This window comes from Schistocerca cancellata, chromosome 5 (genome assembly GCF_023864275.1).
Source record: "Schistocerca cancellata isolate TAMUIC-IGC-003103 chromosome 5, iqSchCanc2.1, whole genome shotgun sequence".
Taxonomy (NCBI): Eukaryota; Metazoa; Arthropoda; class Insecta; order Orthoptera; family Acrididae; genus Schistocerca; species Schistocerca cancellata.
This window is the reverse complement of record NC_064630.1, coordinates 684,869,367-684,893,788: the sequence shown is the minus strand read 5'-3', so window position 1 is coordinate 684,893,788 and position 24,422 is coordinate 684,869,367. Positions and strand designations below refer to the sequence as shown.

At 43.4% G+C, this 24,422-nt stretch overlaps 1 protein-coding gene across 1 annotated transcript in view; it reads right to left on the bottom strand.

The window, feature by feature from the left end:
• Positions 1 to 6,308: 6,308 nt before the first annotated feature.
• The window catches only part of LOC126188767 (synaptogenesis protein syg-2-like), a 478,582-nt gene continuing 460,468 nt past the window's right edge, over positions 6,309 to 24,422 (bottom strand). The window contains exons 11-13 of the mRNA XM_049930377.1: positions 12,769 to 13,065; positions 6,541 to 6,598; positions 6,309 to 6,486 (exon numbers count right to left, since the gene is read on the bottom strand). Of these exons, the coding sequence (XP_049786334.1) occupies positions 6,309 to 6,486; positions 6,541 to 6,598; positions 12,769 to 13,065 (533 nt within the window). The remainder of the gene's footprint in view (positions 6,487 to 6,540; positions 6,599 to 12,768; positions 13,066 to 24,422) is intronic.

The following is a 24,422-nucleotide window of genomic DNA, read 5'->3' as shown; positions in this document are numbered from 1 at the left end:
AGGTCCCACCCAATGAAATGAGGCACCGAGTTTAAACAATATGAGTCTCACGATGTGTACCAGCTACTCCACTGGTGACAGCACCATCTACCTAGCACTTACTTTCAATTGAATGTGCAGGAATTAAGCTTGGTAGTATTTATGAACTATTTATGTGTGCGTTTATTTCATCTGCGAACAGGTAAAGGTAAATAGTTTTACTGGATGGACAAAAGATGGAGACCAAATCATTAATAATTATTTTGTAAAATATAAAAAGGATACTGATCAATATGCCCTCAGAGCTGATACCCTGGGGAGAGCCAGTCACAGCAAAAATTAAGAAAACAGGTTCTGACAGTTGGGTGTGAATATTACCGAATTATCAGTTTAATAAGCCATGATAAGAGTGTGCTCAGTATTCTGCATTGCAGGTGTTGCCATGTTCTACACCAAGTGAAGTTGGTAAACCTGGCAGTATTGCGGAAAATTACATGTTACCTTCTGCTGCATGTTGCAATAGGAAGCCAGTTCACAGGAGCTCGCGGTAGCTCAAAACACAGTTTTGTGTTACCTACTTTGGATACTTACAACACATATTGGCTGAACTTTTTCTCCCCCGCATCCCACTTCTGCCCGCAGCAAACCCACTCCACTCTTCACGCTCCCCGCATTCGCCACTAGGGATACGGCAAGTTGCAGCTCGCGCGTAGTGTATTTGGATACTGTTAGCAAAATAGTAGTAAAGAAATAATGAAGACTGTTGCTTAAGTTTTACAGTACGAACAACAATGGTTTAGTGACTGATGAACTATTTCCCTTTCACCATTTTGAGAGGCTATAAGGGAGAAAAAGTTCGGAAAAGTATGATATTATGTTTGTGGTTCGTTGTCTCAAGTATTTGATAAATATATTTTGGATAATTTGCACGTTGTCAGTTGCTCTTTTTCAACATACATAAACAGCGTATAACGCTATTACTTGTCTTATGTGTCAAAACTTTGACGTAAGATTGGAGTTCTTTATCAGTCGATTATCTAAGTACTATATATATATATATATATATATATATATATATATATATATATATAAATTCAGGAAATAATTGAAGACCACCGCTATAAATAATCTGAGAAAATGGTTGAGAATTTGAAACGTAAAATTTGACTAAAATCTTTTAAAGAAGATGTTTCAAGCACGTACAATACGATTTCTTTCTTTTTTTTTAAATGTAAGTGCAGTATCGACTTCATTTTAAAATGGTAAACTACACAAAAAATTTAATTCTTAAAAATTCGACAATGTGTACGTAACATTCTTTACTTGTAAACTGAAGCCAATTAACGAAACTTTACCGCAAAATCTCTCAAAATCACAAATTTGAAATATCTGAATTGCTGCAGTTTATGATGCCAATAGCGTTTGCTACAATGATATACACTAACAGCTTTTGCTACAGTAAAGTACAAAAACCTGAAAAAGTAATCTATGATTCAACACAATAAAACATTAATTTCAGCAAGTATCTTACTGAAGAGTAAAAACAATGTTAAGGGCGGGCGTTAACTTTTTTACTATCGCGATGTCGAGTAAATTCACGTAAACAGTGGCACGAGGCACATCGTGAGAGTGTTTACGTGCTGCACCGGATCCGAAACAACTTTGGAGAGGTTTTGTTGTTCAGGAAACGATTTCGTATCTGTATGTAAGTGGTAGTTTCCCACAACACCCCAGACTTAATACAAATCGTTCTTCAACAGGAATTTTTCTTTTTGGAACGAACACTGTACGCCTTGGTTCTAAAGGCACCCATAGTTTGGCTCTTATCACTGATTACAAGCATACATCATGACAAAGATCTGACAAGAATCTGAAATTATGGATGGACTGCTATTTATCGGTTTTTCATGGAACTATGAACTAATATGAGTGAAGCACATCACCTATGGAGTCTTACACGCAATAATAATTTCCCAGTTGTTGACAGCCGAGGTCTTCATATAAATTAAATAATGAAATCAGATTTTTGTTGCCCCTACAAGCGGTTAGATACGCAACTTGTTACCACGATTTTGGTGACTTTATCCGTTTGGTAATACAGATACTTGGAAACTTTCGTCTATAACTTGGTTATTCATGTATCATTGGTATTAAATTATTGACCTATCACAGCTTCGCACATGTAGCAAAAGTCGGACGACTTGTCTGCCGCCGGGCGCTGTGGCCGAGCGTTTCTAGGCGCTTCAGTTCGGAACCACGCTGGTGCTACGCTCGCAGGTTCGAATCCTGCCTCGGGCATGGTTGTGTGTGACGTCCTTAGGTTAGTTAGATTTAAGTAGTACTGAGTCTAGGGGACTGATGACTTCAGATGTTAAGTACCATAGTGCTTAGGGCCATTTGAACGGTCTGAACTTGTCTGCCAAATCGGTAATTTTGTTCACGGGCCACTATGTAAATTTACGACTACAATTCGGGGAACAATATCTGGTAACTCATCACCATCGCTTTCATTCAACATCAGACACTCAAGCAGTGTACGCTAGGAAAATTCTAAGGATTGGGTGTTGTGTGTCCCATACTTTACAGGCATTTGGAGAGACATCTTTTGGCAATAACTAGAGCTGCGAGCTACCACCCGACTTCAGCGCCTGCTCATCGCGAGCTGTGTCCAGTTGTCTACCACCTGACTGCAGCGTTAGTACACTGAAATCACAGACTAAAACTCACAAGGAAAACTCCCCGTCGCACTGCCCTCAGATTTTGTGATAACATAGCCCAGTGGATAGCCCGCTAGAAACTGAACACAGGTCACACATGAAAACAGGGCGAAGGTGTACTGAAATGTCAAAAGACAAACAAAATAGAGACAGTTAATGGTCTAAGCTCAGGATATGCAACATCGAGCAAATTACAAGAACCACGACGTCGTGGTTGCGTGGTCCTGGTGCTGGACTGCAAAGTGGGAGGTCCCTGTTCAAACCTCCCTTGCGCCCCTCTGTTTCCCCACAAAATTATCAACTTTCCGCCCGGACATTTGACGTGTCTATTCTCCTTCTGTGGTCTTGGAAACTGTCATACTGTTCATTGGTTATAGAATATGAGTCATATTCCGATCTGTGCTCATCGGCAGCACACCGCGCCTGGTACACGCAGCGCTCGGAGACCACAGCACAGCTACGAGACCTGAGGATGGGCTGATAACAGTCCGAAACCGGTCGAGTGAAAATAAAATAATTTAGAACTGAAGCGGTATTTTCAACCTGTGTCATATAGTAACAATATAGTACTGTGGCAAGTAAATGGTATAAATAGTGAGAGCATGTGAGATGCTGCAAAGACGTCTTACAGAAATGAAAAGAACAAATAAACTGGTGTAAACCATGTTGCAACAAAGGAATGCAAGAGAAAAAAACTTCCAAATTGGGACTCTAGAGTCTAGAACGAATAGGGGCTACGTGCTTCTGGAGGTCCCTTCCTCACATCTAGATGCTGCAAACGAACGTTACACCACGACACAGACACAAATCAGAATACAACGAACAGACACGTCAATGACCGTCAGGACTGTTCATAATTTTGTGGGAAAAAATTTATGAAGCACGAGCGAGATTTGAACACGGATCTCACCGTCAGCAGTGCAACAGCCTGACCACACAACCACAACGCTGTAGACATTCGACTTCGCTCGATGCTGCAAATCTTCAGCGTGGACCATTCAATGTTTCTATTTTTCTTCTTTCTTCACAGTTCATTACATCTCTTTCCTGTTTTCATGCCTGGTCTGTGATCAGCTTTTACACGGGCTGTCCACTGGGCCGTCTTACCACAATCTGAGGAGGTTGTGTTGGGGAGCTTCCCTTGTCAGTAGCAAAAAAATCTCTTCTTTTTAGCTTGATACCTGATACTCCTGCACCACACGTCGTTTCGGAGGACGGCTGGTGCTTGTGCCGGACTCCCGGTAATGGTAATTTTCACAGGCGTCCTCAAATATGTCAACTGTTCACTGCTAGATAGCATTTCATGGCAATTTGGGTGGGGGGGGGGGGAGACTAGTAATGGTTTCTCATGCTAGCAGGCAGGTGGCAGTACACCTACCTCCTGTTCATCAGGCAATGGCAACGGTTCCACAGCGGCAGGGAACTTTAATTCATCATAGTTCGGCCAGCTTGTACGATATAGTTACAAATTACGTATACAAATCTACCTCATGAATCAATATATCTACCTGTGAAATTCTTGTTATAATCCCTACAGCAGTTCCTTAGATTAACCCAAACATACATATGCGAGGGACGTTCCGAAAGTAAGTGTCATCATTGTTCTTCTCACGAAACTACATTGCCAAAAACAAGTACACCATGGCACCAGGAACTACACACCTTGCACTATTTTTCGACATACATTGCAGGCATTGATACATTTGTAGTAGCATGGCATAAGTTTGAAGAAATCACTCTGGTAGAACGCGGTACCTTGTGCCTCAAGTAAGTGTCGTACAGCCTACTCCAGCAGCATTGATTCGGAAGTTATGTCCTGAGAGTGAAGCTTTGGATGCAGGGTACAAGCACAAGTTCGACATATCAAGTTCGGTTGCTGTAGACCGGGTGATCCAATCCCTGCCATTCGAAGCGACGAATCTGATCATGTATGTGCATTGCAGTGTGTGGTTTTGGGGGTTTCGTCTAATACCGCAACACCTTTACTCAAGAGTCTTGGACTCTTTCGTCGAAAGGGGGGCCCTAATTTGGTGAGAATGTCGTATAAGCGTGCTACATTGATGGTCCAACCATTTGACAAGACATTCAGGACGTCCAGGATAGGAACGACGGGGATGTAGGTGTTTAAATTTATATACTTCTAGCGTAAGATACACTACTGGACATTAAAATTGCTACACCAAGAAGAAATACAGATGAAAAACGGGTATTCATTGGACCAATATATTACACTAGAAGTGACATGTGATTACATTTTCACGCATTTTTGGGTGCATAGATCCTAAGAAATCAGTACCAAGAACAACCAACTCTGGCCGTAATAACGGCCTTGATACGCCTGGGCATTCAGTCAAACAGAGCTTAAATGGCGTGTACAGGTACAGAAGCTCATGTAGCTTCAACACGATACTACAGTTCATCAAGAGTAGTGACTGGCGTATTGTGACGAACAAGTTGCTGGGCCACTATTGACCAGACGTTTTCAATTGGTGAGAGATCTGGAAAATGTGCTGGCCAGAGCAGCAGTCGAACATTTTCTGTATACAGAAAGTCCCGTAAAGGACCTGCAACACGCGGTCGTGCATTATCCTGCTGAAATGTAGAGAGCGACGGGTCGCAACACATTTGAAATGTAACGTCCACTGTTCAAAGTCCCGTCAATGCGAACAAGAGGTGACCGGGACGTGTAACCAATGGTACCCCATACCATCACGCCGGGTATGGCGATGACAATTACACGCTTCCAATGTGCGTTCACCGTGATGTCGCCAAACACGGATGCGACCATCATGATGCTATAAACAGAACCTGGATTCATCCGAAAAAATTGACGTATTCCTATTCGTGCACCTAGGTTCGTCGTTGAGTACACTATCGCTGCCGCTCCTGTCTGTGACGCAGCGCCAAGGTTACCGCAGCCATGGTCTCCGACCTGATAGTCCATGTTGCTGCAAACGTCGTCGAACTGTTCGTGCAGATGGTTGTTGTCTTGCAAACGTCCCCATCTGTTGACTCAGGGATCGAGACGTGGCAGCACGATCCGTTACAGCCATGCAGATAAGACGCCTGTCATCTCGACTGCTAGTGATAGGAGGCCGTTGGGATCCAGCACGGCGTTCTGTATTACCCTCCTTAACCTACCGATTCCATATTCTGCTAACAGTCATTGGATCTCGACCAACGCGAGTAGCAATGTCGCGATACGATAAACGGCGATCTCGATAGGCTACAATCCGACCTTTATCAAAGTCGGAAACGTGATGGTATGCATTTCTCCTCCTTACACGAGGCATCACAACAACGTTTCCCCAGGCAACGCCGGTCAACTACTGTTTGTGTCTGAGAAATTGGTTGGAAACTTTCCTCATGTCAGCACGTTGTAGGTGTCGCCACCGGAGCCAAACTTGTGTGAATGCTCTGAAAAGCTAATCATTTGCATATCACAGCATCTTCTTCCAGTCGGTTAAATTTCGCATCTGTAGTACGTCATCTTCGAGGTGTAGCAATTTTAATGGCCAGTAGTGTAGATAGATGAAATAAAAATAAATTCGGTCAGTTTTTTGGAAGAAACATGTAAACGTCTTTACATGAGATTCACCCGTCAATTTAACTTCATGGAGGTGGAGTGTACTCACAGTCGTCGCAGTAGGAGGGCACGACGTCGGGGTTGCGGTCGTCCTTGTCGGACAGCTCCGCGGCGGCGGCGGCGGCTGCAGCGGCGGCGGCGGCCTTCTTCTTGAGCGCCAGCTCGGCGGCGGGTGGCGAGCCGTCGCGACGCCGGCGCCGCCGCCTGCGGTGCAGCAGCCACGCCACGGCGGCGACGGCGAGCAGTAGCAGGGCCGACACCAGGCCCAGGAGCGCCCCCACCGCCGTGGGCAGGTCCAGCGACAGCGGCACGCCACCTGAGGCAGACCGCGTCTCGGTCACTCTCTGGTCAGCTAATTTCCACTGGGGCTGGAAGGGTTGTCACAAAGACATAAGTATGGAACAACTCATTCGAAACAGCTGCTGTCACTGTAGTACGTCAAGCGAAGGTATAAGCATTTCGGTGACTGTTACAACGGTACTTCGCGGGCAGGTGCGTCAATTAGCATCATATTAATTGAAATCGGGGATAAATAGGCTTTATTTTGGAAGAATTAAAAAGGGGAAAGTAATGCGAAACTTTAATAACTGCACAGAATTACTAAGAAGCAAGATAATGAAAAGTAATAAAAAGTAAAGTAGCAAAGACCAAGCGGGACAGAAAGATATAGGGGCGCGTTTGTTTTTTAATACATATAAAAGAACATGTAACACATTATTGAGCTCTCTACCTTCAGTTATCGCGATCGGGCTAGTCGATGAAAAAGTGGTACGCGACTGCGAGATTCGTGAAGGAGATTATTTAAAGACTCTTCAAGCACGTTTAAAATGCATTACGTCTGACGAAGTGATCAGAGACGTTTATTGTCGAGTGAAGTGAAAATGATTCCGACAACATAATTCGAACTTTGTGTTAGCTGGGAAAAATACTCTTGGGAAACTATTATGGTTGTGGAACCCACGAAAGTTGTACGCAACGGAAAGCTATAGTTTACGTAATTCTGCATTTTATAAAATTGTAAAAGTGTGCGGTACATTAAGAGAATCTTATCCTCGGACGATTGCGGGGGTAACTGATACCAGCATAAAAATAGTTCGCTTATTAACTACCAGATATTAATTAACGGGGACCTAAAATACTGAAAACAGTGCATACACCGTTAAATTGAACCCTGCGGGTGAAAGACAATCACATCGAACATTTCGAGAGCGAAGAATAGACATTTAAGTGCCTACTTGAGAGCCTGAGTCGTGTCGATATTTGGACATTATATGACACGCGTTATTCAGAACACGATATCGACCATTCTAATACTGAAAAGAAGCATAGGATCATCACCTCCAATACCGATTCATATTTCATATTTAGTTAGCGAAAAGAAAAGTGTTAATAAACGAACTACATTTCTATTTTATCCACGATTTTGGCTTCATTAAGTAGTCTTCACTACATGATAAACAATATCTGTGGAAGTTGTATACAACGTATCGTCATAATATTTAGCCAACCAATATTGTGAGAGGACGACGGTTCAATCCCGCATCCGGCCATCCTGATTTAGGTTTTCCGTGATTTCCCTAAATCGCTCCAGGCAAATGCCGGGATGGTTCCTTTCAAAGGGCACGGCCGACTTCCTTCTCTAATCCGATGAGGCCGATGATCGCGCTGTCTGGTCTCCTCCCCCAAATAACCCAACCCCCCAATACTGTGGGACACCAAAAATGTAAATGCATAAAATTGTTCTTACAGCGGATGTATAATGTGTAAGTGCGACGAACGATATTGAGAAACTGAACATCCATTACGTACTTGCATGTTTATCTGCGAAAATGGTCCTTGTCGGTACATCAGCATAGAGTTCGAATAGAATCGCTGGAACATTGCAAACCATTCAGATTAGTCGAACATCTAAATACGCATAATGCTGGAATCACCAGGATGTGTTCTTTCTCCTCACCACCGTGGCAGTAATTGAATCAAGAGTCAGCCGGGAATAACTTTTAAATCAATTGACGACCATTGAGCTGGCGTTACGAATTTTCAAACCTCCACTGTCATGTAAGAAGGCGACTGACACCATGAGTGCTAACGTCGAGCGAGGGGTGTCGTCGTGATCGTATTGAATGACATTAAGCGGTCACACTGCGCAACCAAACGACTAGCATTACGTACTAGAAGAACTGAGAAAAGTTAACATACAGCAACATCGATACCAGATCCAACAACTTCTAGTTACAGGTCCAGTAACCGTTGGCCCATCTGAAAACACTGCTGATCCCGGAAGTGTAGCACCTCGTAGATTGACACTGGTGACTAGGATGAACACAGACATGTTCCAAAATGGACACTGCTGATAACATCTCAATAATTGCTTCCAACTTACGCTGCATTTCTAATGATAGTTGCAACACACTCAAAAGGGACCCTATGAGAGCGAGGTCGCAAAAGACCAATGGATGTTATTAGCATTTGACGCCCCACATATTGCCAACCATGCGACCACAGTATTGGCTGCTAATGGCAACAGGTGGAGGGACTGGAGATATCCAATGGTGAGCACGGCATGAAGCTATGGAGCGTAGTTGAAATGCCTGTTCGACGAATATCTCACGAAAGAGCTGACAAAGCGGAGAAACGGCCACGATAAACAAAGTGAACACTGCATTATATCTACAACAGTTGTTGAAGTTGAGATTTCCTTCACAAAGGATCCTAGGCAATTTCGCAGAATGAGAAAGAAGGGGCAGATGAAATATTAGCGTTTCTGCGAGATAAGTCTGTGGAATTTGTGGAGTCGTACGCGCTCGACTGCTTGGACATTGTATATGAAGACGTAATGATGGGGATATGTGTTTAACAAGTCATTGTGATACTGAACAAGTGTCGAGCCATGTAGTTCATCATTTTGACAGGGAATCACAGATCTCGTCCCCAGGAAAACGCGCTACAGGACAATCGTCGTCCAAGAAACGTGTACTTCACATCTTTGGCGAATGTTCACTAGAGGGTATCTGTAGTATTTCTTAATTTTTTATCCATTTGTGGCATCCTTGAGCCCCTGGTTCGCAATGTACAACTAGCGGCTGATGACGTCAGCAGTTAGAGATTAAGGCAGGAAGGCTACAGTTCTTATAAATTGAGGTATAGGAGAATCAATATTTTCAATGCTATAAAGTAATAGTGAATGTTATTGTAGATGAAAAAAAAACTTATCCACGTTAATCAGAACTAAAAATAAAGGGTATACGCCGATCTTAGTTTTTGAAAATTATGAAATTTGTTTTTCGTCAAAATTGTTGTCCCGGACACGTGCTATAGTCTCTCCAGTAGCACGGGCCGTCCAAGCAGTTATATTAAATGGACCTATATTCTTCCGTGGCTGCAGGGTTAATTTTACTCTTGACGTCGCCGCTGGGAATTCCGTCAGTGGTTGGTTTACTCTAGTCATTGTTCGAATACAGTGACAGCGCTGAACTCAGAAACGGTGCCATGTCGTCTTTTCGAACGAGTCCCAGTTTTGCCGTTCGTCATGGTCTTGGTAATACCGGTCTGTGTCGGTCCTAACGAGAATGAACAGATGTTTATCTTTCAATAAAATGATGCAAGATGTATTGTTGTCCTTGCTGTACTACTTCGATACAGCACGATCTCTAGATCGATTGAAAACATTTGGTCATACGTGGTCGACAGACGGTACACCACACTTTTCCGTCACTAACTCTGATGAATTCTGATACAGCTGAACCTGCAAGCAATGGGAGACCCGTACCTATCATTAAAGCCCAATACGACATCTTGGCTACCCTCGTTGTTACTGCCAGAATTTTAGTCGTTGCTGCAAGACCTTTTAGTGCTCTGGGCACTAAATTTAGTACTCTGTATTCCCGTAAGTCAGTTACAATATGAAAAAAGGCAACACGAAGGAATAATAGGAATGGGACGGAAATCGGTAGATGTATTGTACATGTATAGGTAAACAAGTGTGGATGAATTATTCTCGTGAGAGAGGTTAACAAACTGAGCTGGTCAACAAGTTGCTCCCTCTCTCCCTCTCTGATTCTTTTTCAAGCAATTATTTGGCTTGGCATTAATTAATTAAGTTTTTGGATGTCCTTCTGAGGGATATCATACGAAATTCTGTCCAGTTGGTGCTTTAAATCGTATGGTGGGCTGTAGTCAGGTTAGTACCCCCACCGCGCTCCGGGACGTCTCCAGACAAGTCTTACGCCTGGAATCCCGTCACTGGTGTAGGATTGTCTGTGGAAATGGGTTCCGCTTTTAACTGATCCCCGATGGCCAGTGAAGATGTGTATGGAGAGTGGTGGGATACCAACCTGACTACCGCCTCCCACACGTCACAACAAACAATAGTGATTGTCTGGGGTGCCCTTTCTTTTCATAACAGCAACCCTTTGGCTGTCAACCGCAGCACTCTTATAGCACAGCAGTACACTGAAGATAGTCTCTCACCTGTTCTGTTGCCCTTCATAGCAAGTCTTGCAGATCTTTACATTTTAGCAAGATAATGCTCACCTGCATGCGGTATCTCTTTTTACTGCTGGTCTTCGTGATTGCAAACCCTACCTTACCCAGGAAAAACGCCGGATCTCCCCACTAACTGAGAACGTTTGAAGCAACCCAGGGAGGAATATGCTCTGGATTTAGAGTATGAACTATAAAGTTACGTATTAGAGCTACTTTTACAGGTAACTGTTGACAACAAACGATATAAAAACCACGAATTTCGAAACCCTCTGGGTAACCTGAGACATCGGTGCCTTGTTAGTTCATATGGTTGTCGACTCACTGATTGAAGAAACAGAGAATTTGAACACATTACGCGATATTGTCATGGATAGGGTCAGGTAGATAACACAAGATTCATTATCTAAGGTTTTCTTATTGCAAGTATTCTCCAACTGCCGCTAATCCCCAATAAAAGCGAAACCTTAGCTGAAGAACTTCCTCCATATTTGTGATACTATAGCATAACAAGAAATTCATATGAAGGAAGATAATGAGACAACAAGCGAACAAGAGATAGATATATAGATAGATAGATAGAGAGGGAGAGAGAGTGAGAGAGACTTAACAGCAGTGATACAACTACTGTGGAGAGAGAGCGAGAGAGACTTAACAGCAGTGATACAACTACTGTCGTGAAATTAACCAATTTATTACTACGAAGCGCAAGCTATAAAGCTAAGTGACTTCTCGTCGAAATATTTTCTGTATTCTTGTCGGGCCTGATGGCAGAGTAGTTATATTGCACGAGCGATGTTGCATCCTCGAAGTGCCGCTAAATTGTATGCTTAGCTGTTCTCTCTTGGTTCTGTTTTAGCACACATAACCCGACGAAAACCGTCTATTTATTAAAAAATTAAGAACCCGCCTCGCTTGCGAAAAAAGCACCTAGTGTTAAGTGTTAACCCAGGTTTCGGCGTAGATAACTACACCTTCATCAGAACAACAGTAAAACCCACAATTGCCTAAGAAGACCTTTGTCAATGATTAAAAGAACACCATAGTTATACATTTATAAACGTCGTGGCGGGTCATGGCCCACTGAACATAGGCCGGTGTGAGGTGGAGCGTACACCATTGCGTAGTGGTTTTGACTTTGTACATATGTAATGTTTGTGTTTTCTTTTTCGTTTATAAATGTATAACTATGGTGTTCTTTTAATTATTGACATGTGTCTACTTAGGCACTTGTGGGTTTTATTGTTGTTCTGAAGAAGGTATAGTTATCTACGCCGAAACCTGGGTTAACACGTAACACTAGGTGCTTTTTTCGCAATCGAGGCGGGTTTTTAGTTTTTTAGTATATTAACCAACGATTGCTGACGCGCTGCGATGTTGAAGCTTCTTAAACAGTCTATTTGGCAGGAAGGTCTGAAGGAATCGCACTTTCACTCTAGGCTGGCAGCGTCTGGTGACTTAGTATCAGTATTTCCATCTTTATGATGATCCTTGCGCTTTAAAGCCGGCTCCAACTCAACAACAAGTTGTTCCCCACAGCGATGTCATCTCTCAACAGCATAATTGTCCGCTTCTCGAAGTCAGAATCGTGCTGCCGTGGTTAGACGGCCAATATCGTCCACTTACGTTGATGCCTTGGAGGCCAAATTGGTCTGATGTAAATCCTACTGAAAACATCTGGGTCGTTTTCGGGCGACATCACCGTGTACGCAAACTAGCGACCAGTTATTTACGCGAATTACGAGACCTGTGCATAGACGTCTAATGACAAATTCCTCTAAAAAGCTACCAACAAAGTGTTGGATCACTGATACGCAGAATCAGTGATGAATTTCGCTCCAAAGACGGACAAACAAGCTATTAAGCAGGTGGTCATATTGCTTTGGTTCATCAGTGAAGCAGCGCTATTTATCTCTTGTTACACGGTCACAGCACATAGAAACAACACCGAGCTGACACAACTGGTCTTACTGCAGCATGATGCCGCTACGTCATATTACTTACTGGCTCTCATCTCTGGCGGCATCAGCGTGGCCGCGTCCAGGGTGACGGAGTCGCTGCGGCCCTTGGCGTTGACGGCGGAGATGCGCAGCTGCAGCAGTTGCCCGGCGGCCAGGCCGTCGACGACGAAGTGCGGCCGCAGCTGCGTCATGTTGAACAGCTGGTGGCCGCTGGCCGCCTCCAGCACCTCCAGCAGGAAGCTCTGCGGCTGGCCGCCGTCAAAGCCGGGCGAGCAGCGCACCACCACCGACTGCGACGTCTGGTTCAGCACCGAGCAGTTGGTCGGCACGTCAGGCTGGCCTGTCAACGGCAGTCAACGGTACTCCGTGTCATACCTGTCATCACAAGCGGCTGGTCGATATACTGACCCTGGGGTATGTAATGGTACTTGAATTACGTAACCGTTACGGCACCCAACCTGAACCTCTCGATACCAGTAATATCTACAGTGTTTCTGTAAATAGTTAACATATTTCTGAGACAACATTCAGATTTGATTTCATTAATGTAGAGGTACTTTGATACATCGATATGTTCATATTGCAATGATATTATTCTTATGTAAATTCTTTCTTTTGTCACTACGATCTTTGTCGTACTTGTATTTCTGATTTTTGGGCGCGTAAGCGTTTGTTAGTTAGTTAGAGTTAGAGTCGGACCTTGAAAAGGTCAAGTCTTGGACGTCATGTTGGAAAGACGCATATTGTAGTCAGCTTATAAAACGTGAACTTTAACAGTGAGGAAGATGTTTTCAAGTATGTTTCGTATTGTGAAGTGATGCTTTGTGTGTTACGTGATATTGCAACAAAATCAATAAAAAGGAAGTGTAACTTAAATCCGGAGGGAGTGCTGATAATTTTTTTACATCACCATTGTCCTGCAAAAGTGTAATCTTCAACAATGGTTTGTGAAGCGCATCTATAAAACTTTTGAATATAGCCGAATAAAACCTAGGCCTCTTTGCATCCGAGCTTGGAATCATTACCACCTACATTTTCGACGATTCAGCCATGATTTTACAAGACCAGCGTGGGAAACAAGAAAAGATGAGTGCCTCGTTTATTCATTATTACATGAAATGACTTTCTTAACTGTGCTCTAATGACACCTGCCACATAATAACTTTGTTGTTGCCCTAAAATGCGGTATTTAGCAGTGTGACCAACACCACAATCATTATTAAATTTTGACCTTTGTTGTGGTAGCGTTGTTAGAGGTACCACGTACTGACGTACAGTCGAGGTCCGACTTCAAATGGGCTATTCCTTATGGGTTGCGACATGAATCTGTCAAGATACCGCTTGTAACACTTTAAGTATGTAATGTAAGTGGTGTGGGTATGTTGTTACATCAGGTTAGGAAGAAAGGTTCTCAGTTAACTGGCCACATCTTATTCGGATAAAATACGAAGCCTTCAATGGCAGACTAAGAGAATTCGAAACAAATATGGAAAATTGAAATGCAACTTGATAATGAATATAGTTGAAAAAAATCATGACCTTAAGCAAAATGAAAGCTCCTTTTTTCCCCTGGTCGTTATCGTGTTTCTTCATAGATTCCGCATAATTCTTCGTATTCAGCAATGGTAATCGTATTGGGTGGAACGATGCCCTTCGTGTGGCAATTTGCCGCACGGGTAGCCGCTTGGTCTAGGGTGCTTTGTCACGGTCCGTGCGGTTGGACCCATCGGACGTTCCAGTCCTTCCTCAGGCATAGGTGTGTGTGCTGTCCATAGTGTAAATAAGTTTGAGTTACAATGTTACTTATAATCCGTCTTGATTGCAAAATTTTTATTCATATGGCCGGTTTCGGTTCATCCACAACCATCTTCAGATCTGAAGATGGTTCTGGATGAACCGAAACCGGTCATATGAATAAAAATTTTGCAATCAAGACGGATTATAAGTAACATTGTAAAATCACTTATTGCTGCTATACTATCAGACATTATGTCTCTTTTTGCATACTTTGAGTTAGATTAAGTAGTGTGTAGCCTTAGGGACGGATGACCTTATCAGTTTGGTCCCATGAGACCTTACCACAAATTAAAAAAAAAAAAATTGTCGCAGCCCCCTTCCTTCCGTTGGGACAGAATTTGTGTGCCCAGCAGTCCCGTCTAGTGTAATCCCTTGTGGAAGTGTTCGAACTTTTTCTACAAGCTTCCTAATCGTGTAAGTGAGGCAGCCCGGCATTCGCCTAATGGAGCGTGGGACACTGCAAGGAAATACATCCATGGTGGCCGGAACATGGACCCTCTTCAATAATCTATGGAGTGGGTTCGACCCGTGGCTGGCGTGCCACTACAAATTCCGAAAGCGGCGTAGTAACATGGGCGGCTATTGGGACAGGTGATCAAACTAAACTGTTTTAAATAACATGTGCGAAAATGTTTTTAACGTCTCCGTGTGGGACGTTTTTCGAATCAGACATCGGATCAGAAGTTTACTGCTGCCTGTGGTTAGTTGTAGGTTTTGGTGTAACTGAATCTGGTACACAATGCCTTAGACTTCAGCCACAGTATCTGATACGGTTCTCTAATCATGACAGTAAAGATCCTCTGGATAGTTTGACACTTACGTCGATTGTACCGCAGTTTACATTTCTGTTGTTACTAACTTAACTTATTATGTGAGATCCCATGTGTTAAAGAGGCTTGTTGACATAAGGACAACAATGTTGTAATTTCAACGTTTCATAGACCTCGAGGTCATTTAAGATATTCACTGACTCATTTCATAAAAATGGGTGAAAAAAAAAACAGAATTATTATTCATTAAATTTTTTTGCAATTAGCGCGATCCTTTTCCTCATATGGTTTCGAACTAATTCAAATTTATATATCTTGGCAGACATTCAGTTTCATCAATAATACAATTTCGGCAACTTCGACTCTATTTTACATCACTCGATCATATGGGTGGTAAACATAATGGTTACAATCGAGTAACGACTGTGACTGTTATCGAAGTATACGCTTCCACACTTATAACTGAATGCTCAAAAAAGGACACACGAATAACACACACATAATTTGCTTACTTTTATTACCTCACTTAAGGTCTTTCTTGATACTATGTATGTCATTCGATAGAATACAAGCGTGTTACTATCAAAGCTTATCAATGTTCTAACGTTAAATATTCCATAGAGAGCAGATGCTGAGACGTGTGAGTATTACCTAACCGAAAGATTAATGAAACTTGGTTGCGGAATACTGGCACGATTTGTGCACAGAAAAATCGAAACACTGGTAGGAACCAACCTCGAGGAGGATCATTTTAGTTTACGGAGGCATGTAGGAAGACTCGAGACCGTACCAAACAACCTTTGAAGATAAACTGAAGAAAGGAAAGCGGACATTCGCAGCATTTGTATAATTAGAGTAATCTTTTGACAGCATTGACTGGAAGAGGCACTTTAAAATAGTGGATGTGTCAGAGGTAAGATATAGGGAGTGTAAAGTTACCTACAGTTTCTGCAGCAAGAGTATGAAAGGGAAGCAGTAGTTGTAGACTGTCAAGTGAGAAAGAGATTTAGAAACGCAAGGAGAAATGAAACTTCCTGTCAAATTAAAACTGTGTGCCGGACGCAGACTCGAAATCGGGACCTTTGCCTTTCGCGGGCAACTGCTCTACCATCTAAGCTACCCAAGCACGACTCACGACCCGACCTCACAGCTACAATTCTGCCAGTACCTCGTCTCCTATCTTGCAAACGTCACAGAAGCACTTATACGAACCTTGCAGAAATGCAGAACTGTAGAATTTTGAAGGTAGGAGACGAGGTAATGGCAGAATTGAAGCTCTGAGGACGGGTCCTTTCCCGGGCTAGTGCTCTACCATCTGAGCTACCCAAGCACGACTCACGACCCGACCTCACAGCTTCAATTCTGCCAGTACCTCGTCTCCTATCTTCCAAACGTCACAGAAGCTCTTACACGAACCTTGCAGAACAGTGGAATTTTGAAGGTAGGAGACGAGGTAATGGCAGAATTGAAGCTCTGAGGACGGGTCGTGAGTCGTGCTTGGGTAGCTCAGATGGTAGAGCACTAGCCCGAGAAAGGAAAAGTTCCTGAGTTCGAGTCTCAGTCTGGCACACAGTTTTAATCTGTCCGGAAGTTCCATATCAACGCACGCTCCGCTGCAGAGTAAAAATCTCATTCTGGAACTTAAGGAGAAATTCTAAAGGTGAATTACAGTTCAAGGAGACAGAATAAAAACCTTTACGTTTTTATGATGACTCTCCAGTTCTATCAGAGACGGCACAGTAACTGGAAGAACAGTCGAACGGAATGGATCTTGAAAAGAGGTTTGAAGATGAACATAAACCGGATAAAGCTAATAGAACTGGTTTAGGAAATGAGAAATTTCGGAAGTATATGGGGTTTGTTAGTTGGGCAGCAAAATAACAGATTTTGGCCGTGGTAGAGGATATAATATGCAAACTAGTAATACTAGGGAATTCATATCTGAAAAACTGAGATATACTCCAATGGAATCTAAAGTATATGTTAGAAAGTTTTTCTGGAGGTAATTTATAGAGTATATCCATGTACGGAAGTGAAACACTGACGGAAAACAGTTTAGACAAGACGCAAACAGGAGGCTTTGATACGTGGTGTTACAGAAGACCATTGAAAATTATACGAGGTACTCGAGTAGCTAATAAGTACGTTGTAAACCGAATTACGGAGAAAAATTGGAGCATCATTCGAGTAAAAGAAGGGATCGACAGATGGGGCACATCTTGAGTTATAACGAAACCGTCACACTGGAAACGAAAGGAAACCAAGGCTTAATACAGTAAGAAGGTTCAAATGGATGTCGGTACGAGTAGTTACGCTGAAATGAAGAATGGACTTAGGTGGAGAAGTGCATTAAATTCGTCGTCAGACTGAAGACAATAGTATCAAAAAGTAGAGTGTGAGAAGAGCAGATTATAATACATTGAAGCGAAAGAAGTTACGAAGTTGCGATATGCACACATATCGCGTATACAAAGCATAAAAGGACAGTGCATTGGCGGAGCTGTCTTTTGTACTCAGGGATTCATGTGAAAACGTGTTGGACACGATGATGAGTGCAAACCGAGAATTAACGGAATTTGAACGCGGAACGGTAGTTGGAGCTGGACGCATGGTGCTTTCCATTTTGGAAACCGTTAGGGAATTCAATATTCCGAGATCCGCAGTGTCAAGAATGTGCCAAGAATACCAAATTTCGGGGATTACTTCTAACTACGGACAATGCATTGGCCGACGGCCTTCACTTGACGACCGAGGGTAGTGGTGTTCGAGTGGGGTTGTCAGTGCTAACAGATAAGCAACAATGCGTGAAATAGTAGCAGAAATCAATGTGGGACGCACGACGAATGTATCCGTTAAGACAGTGTGGCGGAATTTCGCAAAAATGGGCTTTGGCAGTAGTCGAACTACGCGAATGCTTTTGCTAACAGCATAACATCACTAGCAGCACCTCTTCTGCGCTTATCACCATATCGGTTAGACCCCAGATAACTGGAAAACTATGGCATGGTCAGGTGAGTCCCTATTTCATTTGGTAAGAGCTGGTGGTAGGGTTCGAGTGTTGCGCAGACCCCACGGAGCCATGACGTCAAGCTCTCAACAAGGCCCTGTGCAAGCTTTTGGCTTCACCAGAATGATGTCGGCTGCATTTGCGAAAAATGTTCAAATGTGTGTGAAATCTCATGGGACTTAACTGGTAAGGTCATCAGTCCCTAGGCTTACATACTACTTAACCTAAATTATCCTAAGGACAAACACACACACCCCCATGCCCGAGGGAAGACTCGAACCTCCGCCTGGACCAGCCGCACAGTCCGTGACTGCAGCGCCCTAGACCGCTCGGCTAATCCCGCGCGGCCTGCATTTGCATTGAATGGACTGGGTCTTCTGGTCCAACTTAACTGATCATTGACTGTAACTGTTTATCTTCACCTCCATGGGAATCGTTTTCAGTCATTCATTGTCTTCATGTTTGCAAACAACTACGGATTTTTTATGGATGACAATGCGCCATGTCACCTGGTCACAACTGTTCGCGATTGGTTTGAAGAACGTTCTATACAATTAGAGGGAATGATTTGCTCACCCAGATCGCTCGACCTGATCCCATAGAAAACTGATGGGACATAATCGAGAGGTCAATTGGAAAACAAAATCCTTCAACGGCAACACTTTCGCAACTATGGACGGCTATAGCGGCAAAATGGCTCAGTGTCTCCAGGAGACTTCTATCGACCTGTTGAGTCCACACCACGTCAAGCTGCTGCATTCCGCCTGGCAAAATGAGGTCCAACAGGATATCACGATGTTAAGAGTTATCCAATGACTTTTGTCGCCCCAGCGTAGTATTTGCTTATAATGAGAGCCCGTGGCAATCAAGTAGATGAGGCAATAATTGAGATAACTTCTAATGAGGAGAATTGTGTGTCAAATCCTCTGGCACGAATGTTCAAGTTTCCCGTGATTTCCCTAAGTCACTTCAGAAGATTCCAGATTGCTTGCTGCGACAAAGAAGTCGTGGAGTTTGTACCCCATCTGCAATGGCTTCATAACTCATGAGACATAAATTGTAATTTGCGCTCCTTAAAAACTGCTCACACGACAACGGGGTCTTTGTTTCTCCTTTGCACTTTTGCAACACACTAGTCAATATCCCACAAGCAATCCAGTAGAATATTAGAACACAAAACAGGAAGAGCTGCCACACTCTCTAATTTCTCACAGATTTATACATATTTCTGAAGTTAGCTGATTTCAAACGTGAGAAGTGTCGTGTAAGACAGATTTGACACAGTATTTAATTGGGACAGGTCCATTTTATGCTGTCTGATACGTTTATGTTACATTTATGATACAATTATATCACTTTTTGAATATACTTACATAAGTGATCTCTTTGTGCAGAAATCCACCACTAAAAAAATATGTTTCTCATAAACAAAGTAAACCTTTCAAAATTGGTTCAAATGGCTCTGAGCACTATGGGACTTAACTTTTGAGGTCATGAGCTTCCTAGAACCTAGAACTACTTAAACCTAACTAACCTAAGGACATCACACACATCCATGTCCGAGGCAGGATTCGAACCTGCGACCAAAGGGTCGCGCGGTTCCAGACTGTACCGCCTGGAACCGCTCTACCAACCCGGGCCGGCAGTAAACCCTTCCTTCGAAAAATGTGGAGAGGACTATAGGACGATATGTTCCGAGTTTGGTCATCGCTTTTAATTCAAGTTTTATTTGTGATTCGCTTCGTGTACAAGGGAGAGCGGGGAAATGCCGTATAGCGGGGTAATAACGTGCACTGCTTTATCCAGTTTCCCAGAGAGCGCAAAGAGCACTGCATGGTGCTGCCACATAGCGGAAGTAACTACACTCCTGGAAATGGAAAAAAGAACACATTGACACCGGCGTGTGAGACCCACCATACTTGCTCCGGACACTGCGAGAGGGCTGTACAAGCAATGATCACACGCACTGCACAGCGGACACACCAGGAACCGCGGTGTTGGCCGTCGAATGGCGCTAGCTGCGCAGCATTTGTGCACCGCCGCCGTCAGTGTCAGCCAGTTTGCCGTGGCATACGGAGCTCCATCGCAGTCTTTAACACTGGTAGCATGCCGCGACAGCGTGGACGTGAACCGTATGTGCAGTTGACGGACTTTGAGCGAGGGCGTATAGTGGGCATGCGGGAGGCCGGGTGGACGTACCGCCGAATTGCTCAACACGTGGGGCGTGAGGTCTCCACAGTACATCGATGTTGTCGCCAGTGGTCGGCGGAAGGTGCACGTGCCCGTCGACCTGGGACCGGACCGCAGCGACGCACGGATGCACGCCAAGACCGTAGGATCCTACGCAGTGCCGTAGGGGACTGCACCGCCACTTCCCAGCAAATTAGGGACACTGTTGCTCCTGGGGTATCGGCGAGGACCATTCGCAACCGTCTCCATGAAGCTGGGCTACGGTCCCGCACACCGTTAGGCCGTCTTCCGCTCACGCCCCAACATCGTGCAGCCCGCCTCCAGTGGTGTCGCGACAGGCGTGAATGGAGGGACGAATGGAGACGTGTCGTCTTCAGCGATGAGAGTCGCTTCTGCCTTGGTGCCAATGATGGTCGTATGCGTGTTTGGCGCCGTGCAGGTGAGCGCCGCAATCAGGACTGCATACGACCGAGGCACACAGGGCCAACACCCGGCATCATGGTGTGGGGAGCGATCTCCTACACTGGCCGTACTCCACTGGTGATCGTCGAGGGGACACTGAATAGTGCACGGTACATCCAAACCGTCATCGAACCCATCGTTCTACCATTCCTAGACCGGCAAGGGAACTTGCTGTACCAACAGGACAATGCACGTCCGCATGTATCCCGTGCCACCCAACGTGCTCTAGAAGGTGTAAGTCAACTACCCTGGCCAGCAAGATCTCTGGATCTATCCCCCATTGAGCATGTTTGGGACTGGATGAAGCGTCGTCTCAAGCGGTCTGCACGTCCAGCACGAACGCTGGTCCAACTGAGGCGCCAGGTGGAAATGGCATGGCAAGCCGTTCCACAGGACTACATCCAGCATCTCTACGATCGTCTCCATGGGAGAATAGCAGCCTGCATTGCTGCGAAAGGTGGATATACACTGTACTAGTGCCGACATTGTGCATGCTCTGTTGCCTGTGTCTATGTGCCTGTGGTTCTGTCAGTGTGATCATGTGATGTATCTGACCACAGGAATGTGTCAATAAAGTTTCCCCTTCCTGGGACAATGAATTCACGGTGTTCTTATTTCAATTTCCAGGAGTGTATAATCAGTTACTGAGGGGTCTATATCGTTCAACGGCGCAGACGTCTTCGACAATCGGTTTCAACTGATTTCGACTGTTATCTTATAAAATCTGAAAATAATAAGTCTAGAGGTGAGCGAAATATGTTAATAGGACGTTAAATTCGTGATTTTTGGAACGTAAATCGATTTAATATAGCAAATATGAAGTCATAAACGTGTGGGGCATTGATTTCTTGCCTAAAAAAAGGTATTCAGCATTTCAATTGAGTTCGAAAAATACGAAATATTTGAAAAATGGCTTACGTGCACGGTATTTCCCCGCTTTCCCCTACACTGGAGATCCTGTAAGTGTGATCATCTGCTGCACATTAACTTGAGTCAAACCACAATTACGTTTCACCTAAAGAATTGTAGGATATCTTAAGCAAATCTCGGTATTTCTTCTCTGGATCAGTCAAAAGCACTTAACTGCCAGTAGATACAAGTGCAGAGCCTAAACTAGTGATTACAGTTCATCACTCAAACTAATTTTTGGATTTAACGTCAAACAAGTCTTCAACAACTCAAAAAATTGGAAGCATTAATTGCCTGTCGAACAACAGCAGGAATATATGGCCATAAAAATCTCTTTTGAGAGCCTATTTCGATGTTCAGGAGGGGTTCACCACATGTATTACGGAACAGTTTGCTGTGTAGAGTTGCCTACTGATGACCTCAGATGTTAAGTCCCATAGTGCTCAGAGCCATTTGAACCATTTGTAGAGTTTCCGTTTCTAATCGTTTTTGCGACCTAGTGCTGTTACTGCCAGTGCGGAAAGGTCTACTCAGAAAGCAATAAGAAATCAACGATTCGTGTAGCGATAAGTAATGAATAGACGGCCAGATGGTTTAGCCCCCACACACTGTGCCGTGCCAAGTTTTTCGTCGGGGCAATAGTGGACTGTTGAGAAACAAATGTACTTGTTGGTGCGTATTTCTTCCCATTCTGCTTCAGTGTATGAAAATGCCAAGATATGGGATGTTCCTGCCCACGTCGCGGAGATTTTCATTTGCTTCTCAATCGTGTCCCAGTTCGTGGATTCTGACGCTGTCTCGTTAATTCTGAGAGCTGCTGCTCCCGATGGGAATGTCTGCCATTACGAGCTGGAGGCGAAACGATTTCAGCAGTGTACAGGAGCTGACTGGGCGTCGAGCTCTCGAAGATTTTGTCAGTCATAGAAGCCACTGCATCGATAGATACATCTTGATTAGCTGCTAGTATAGAAATTGCGCTGGTTAGTAGCTGTTTAAGAAAAAAGTCGTTATTTATTTGCTTTCTGGCAGGAGTACGCTCTCTCTGAGCACGATAAGCGTTTTATTGTCTCCTAGTACTACTTTAATTAGCATTTATTTTTACTTTACGTGACATTGAATCTGCAAACTCTAAGATAATGAGTACTTTTAAATATGCAGACGAAAGCTGACAATGGTTTGCTAATGAAATCCGAAATTACCTCATATACATCGCTTTCTAGTGATCACAAAATATCGTGATTTCTCGATATTTTCAAATTTTGATAGCCAGGAAGATGATATTTTCAAAGATATTCGCCATATTTCTAGCCTGTTTATTTGATCTTGGGTTTTACACCATATCGAATATCTAAATCGACACAATAAAAGTTAAAGAAAAGAGTGATATGTGTGTACTCATGATCACGTCGAGGTTTTACCAGCAGCGGTTCTAGGATAATATAATTATTTACATCCGTTTCTTTAGAGACCGTTTTGTCATACAGATCTATGTAACAGCACAAAACTGCAATGAATGCACGTATATTTTGACAGTCATGTTGCAGTACATACGATAAGCAGATAAACAAAGGACTAACTACCGGTAATTGAATGTGTATCGCTATTGTTAACTCAGTTTATATTTCACTGTATCAGATAGAGCCACAGTGCCCAGTCTTGGTACAAGCTTTACTTCTACGTATTTAGGTATTTTGCGTAATGCTAGAGGTTTAAGGGCCAAAGAAATCAAGGATTGAACAACTGGAGCGGACAAAAAATTTCTGGATGTCACAGGTATAGGTGTTCGCCTAGCAAGTGATGTTTCAAGGTATCGGAATGATGGCCTGTTTTTTGATAATTCCTTTAAATCATTTCCTTTGATAAAGTTTATGTGCCCAGAATGATTCCACCTTTGGTCATATTAGATGAAACCGAATTCCGAATTGTAGATGTAAAGCAAATGCAAACAAAGGAACGTCGGTATTCCCTATGGTACGTAGTTAACGTTAGTGTAGCCGACATTTCCGTAATAAGAGGTATATTAAGATCAACATTTGCATAAGAAATTCGTAAATCACAGATGCAGACGTATGATAAATTTAACAGGAATTGTGTTGTCCATGACAGGCCTTCCATTGTTGGTGAATACAACTGACACATGGGTAGGGTGGCTATGATTGACTGTGTCATGGGGAGTTATAAAAGTAAGGAATAACTAGTATGTACGTACGTTTCACCATTATTTGACAAAACTGTAGAGGATGTATGGTTGCTATACAAATACTCAACTCATTTAATACTTTAAATACAAAAATTGTGCACTAATAGCCCAACAATGCACAACTGCAGTATGTAATTATTTCAATAGAAATTCTGTTTCGTAAACGAAATGAGTTTTTTTTAAATTATTTTTTCCATCGTATCATGTATACCAAACGACATGATTTTTGACATGTTATCTTAAAGTCTATTCAGTGCGTTCGGGAAGTCGCTGAGCACTGGGGTATTGAATACGCACGGAGATTGCAGCGGATGTTCGAAACAAAATTGACAGAATACAGGTTCGCAGAGCTGTTTTTTCGT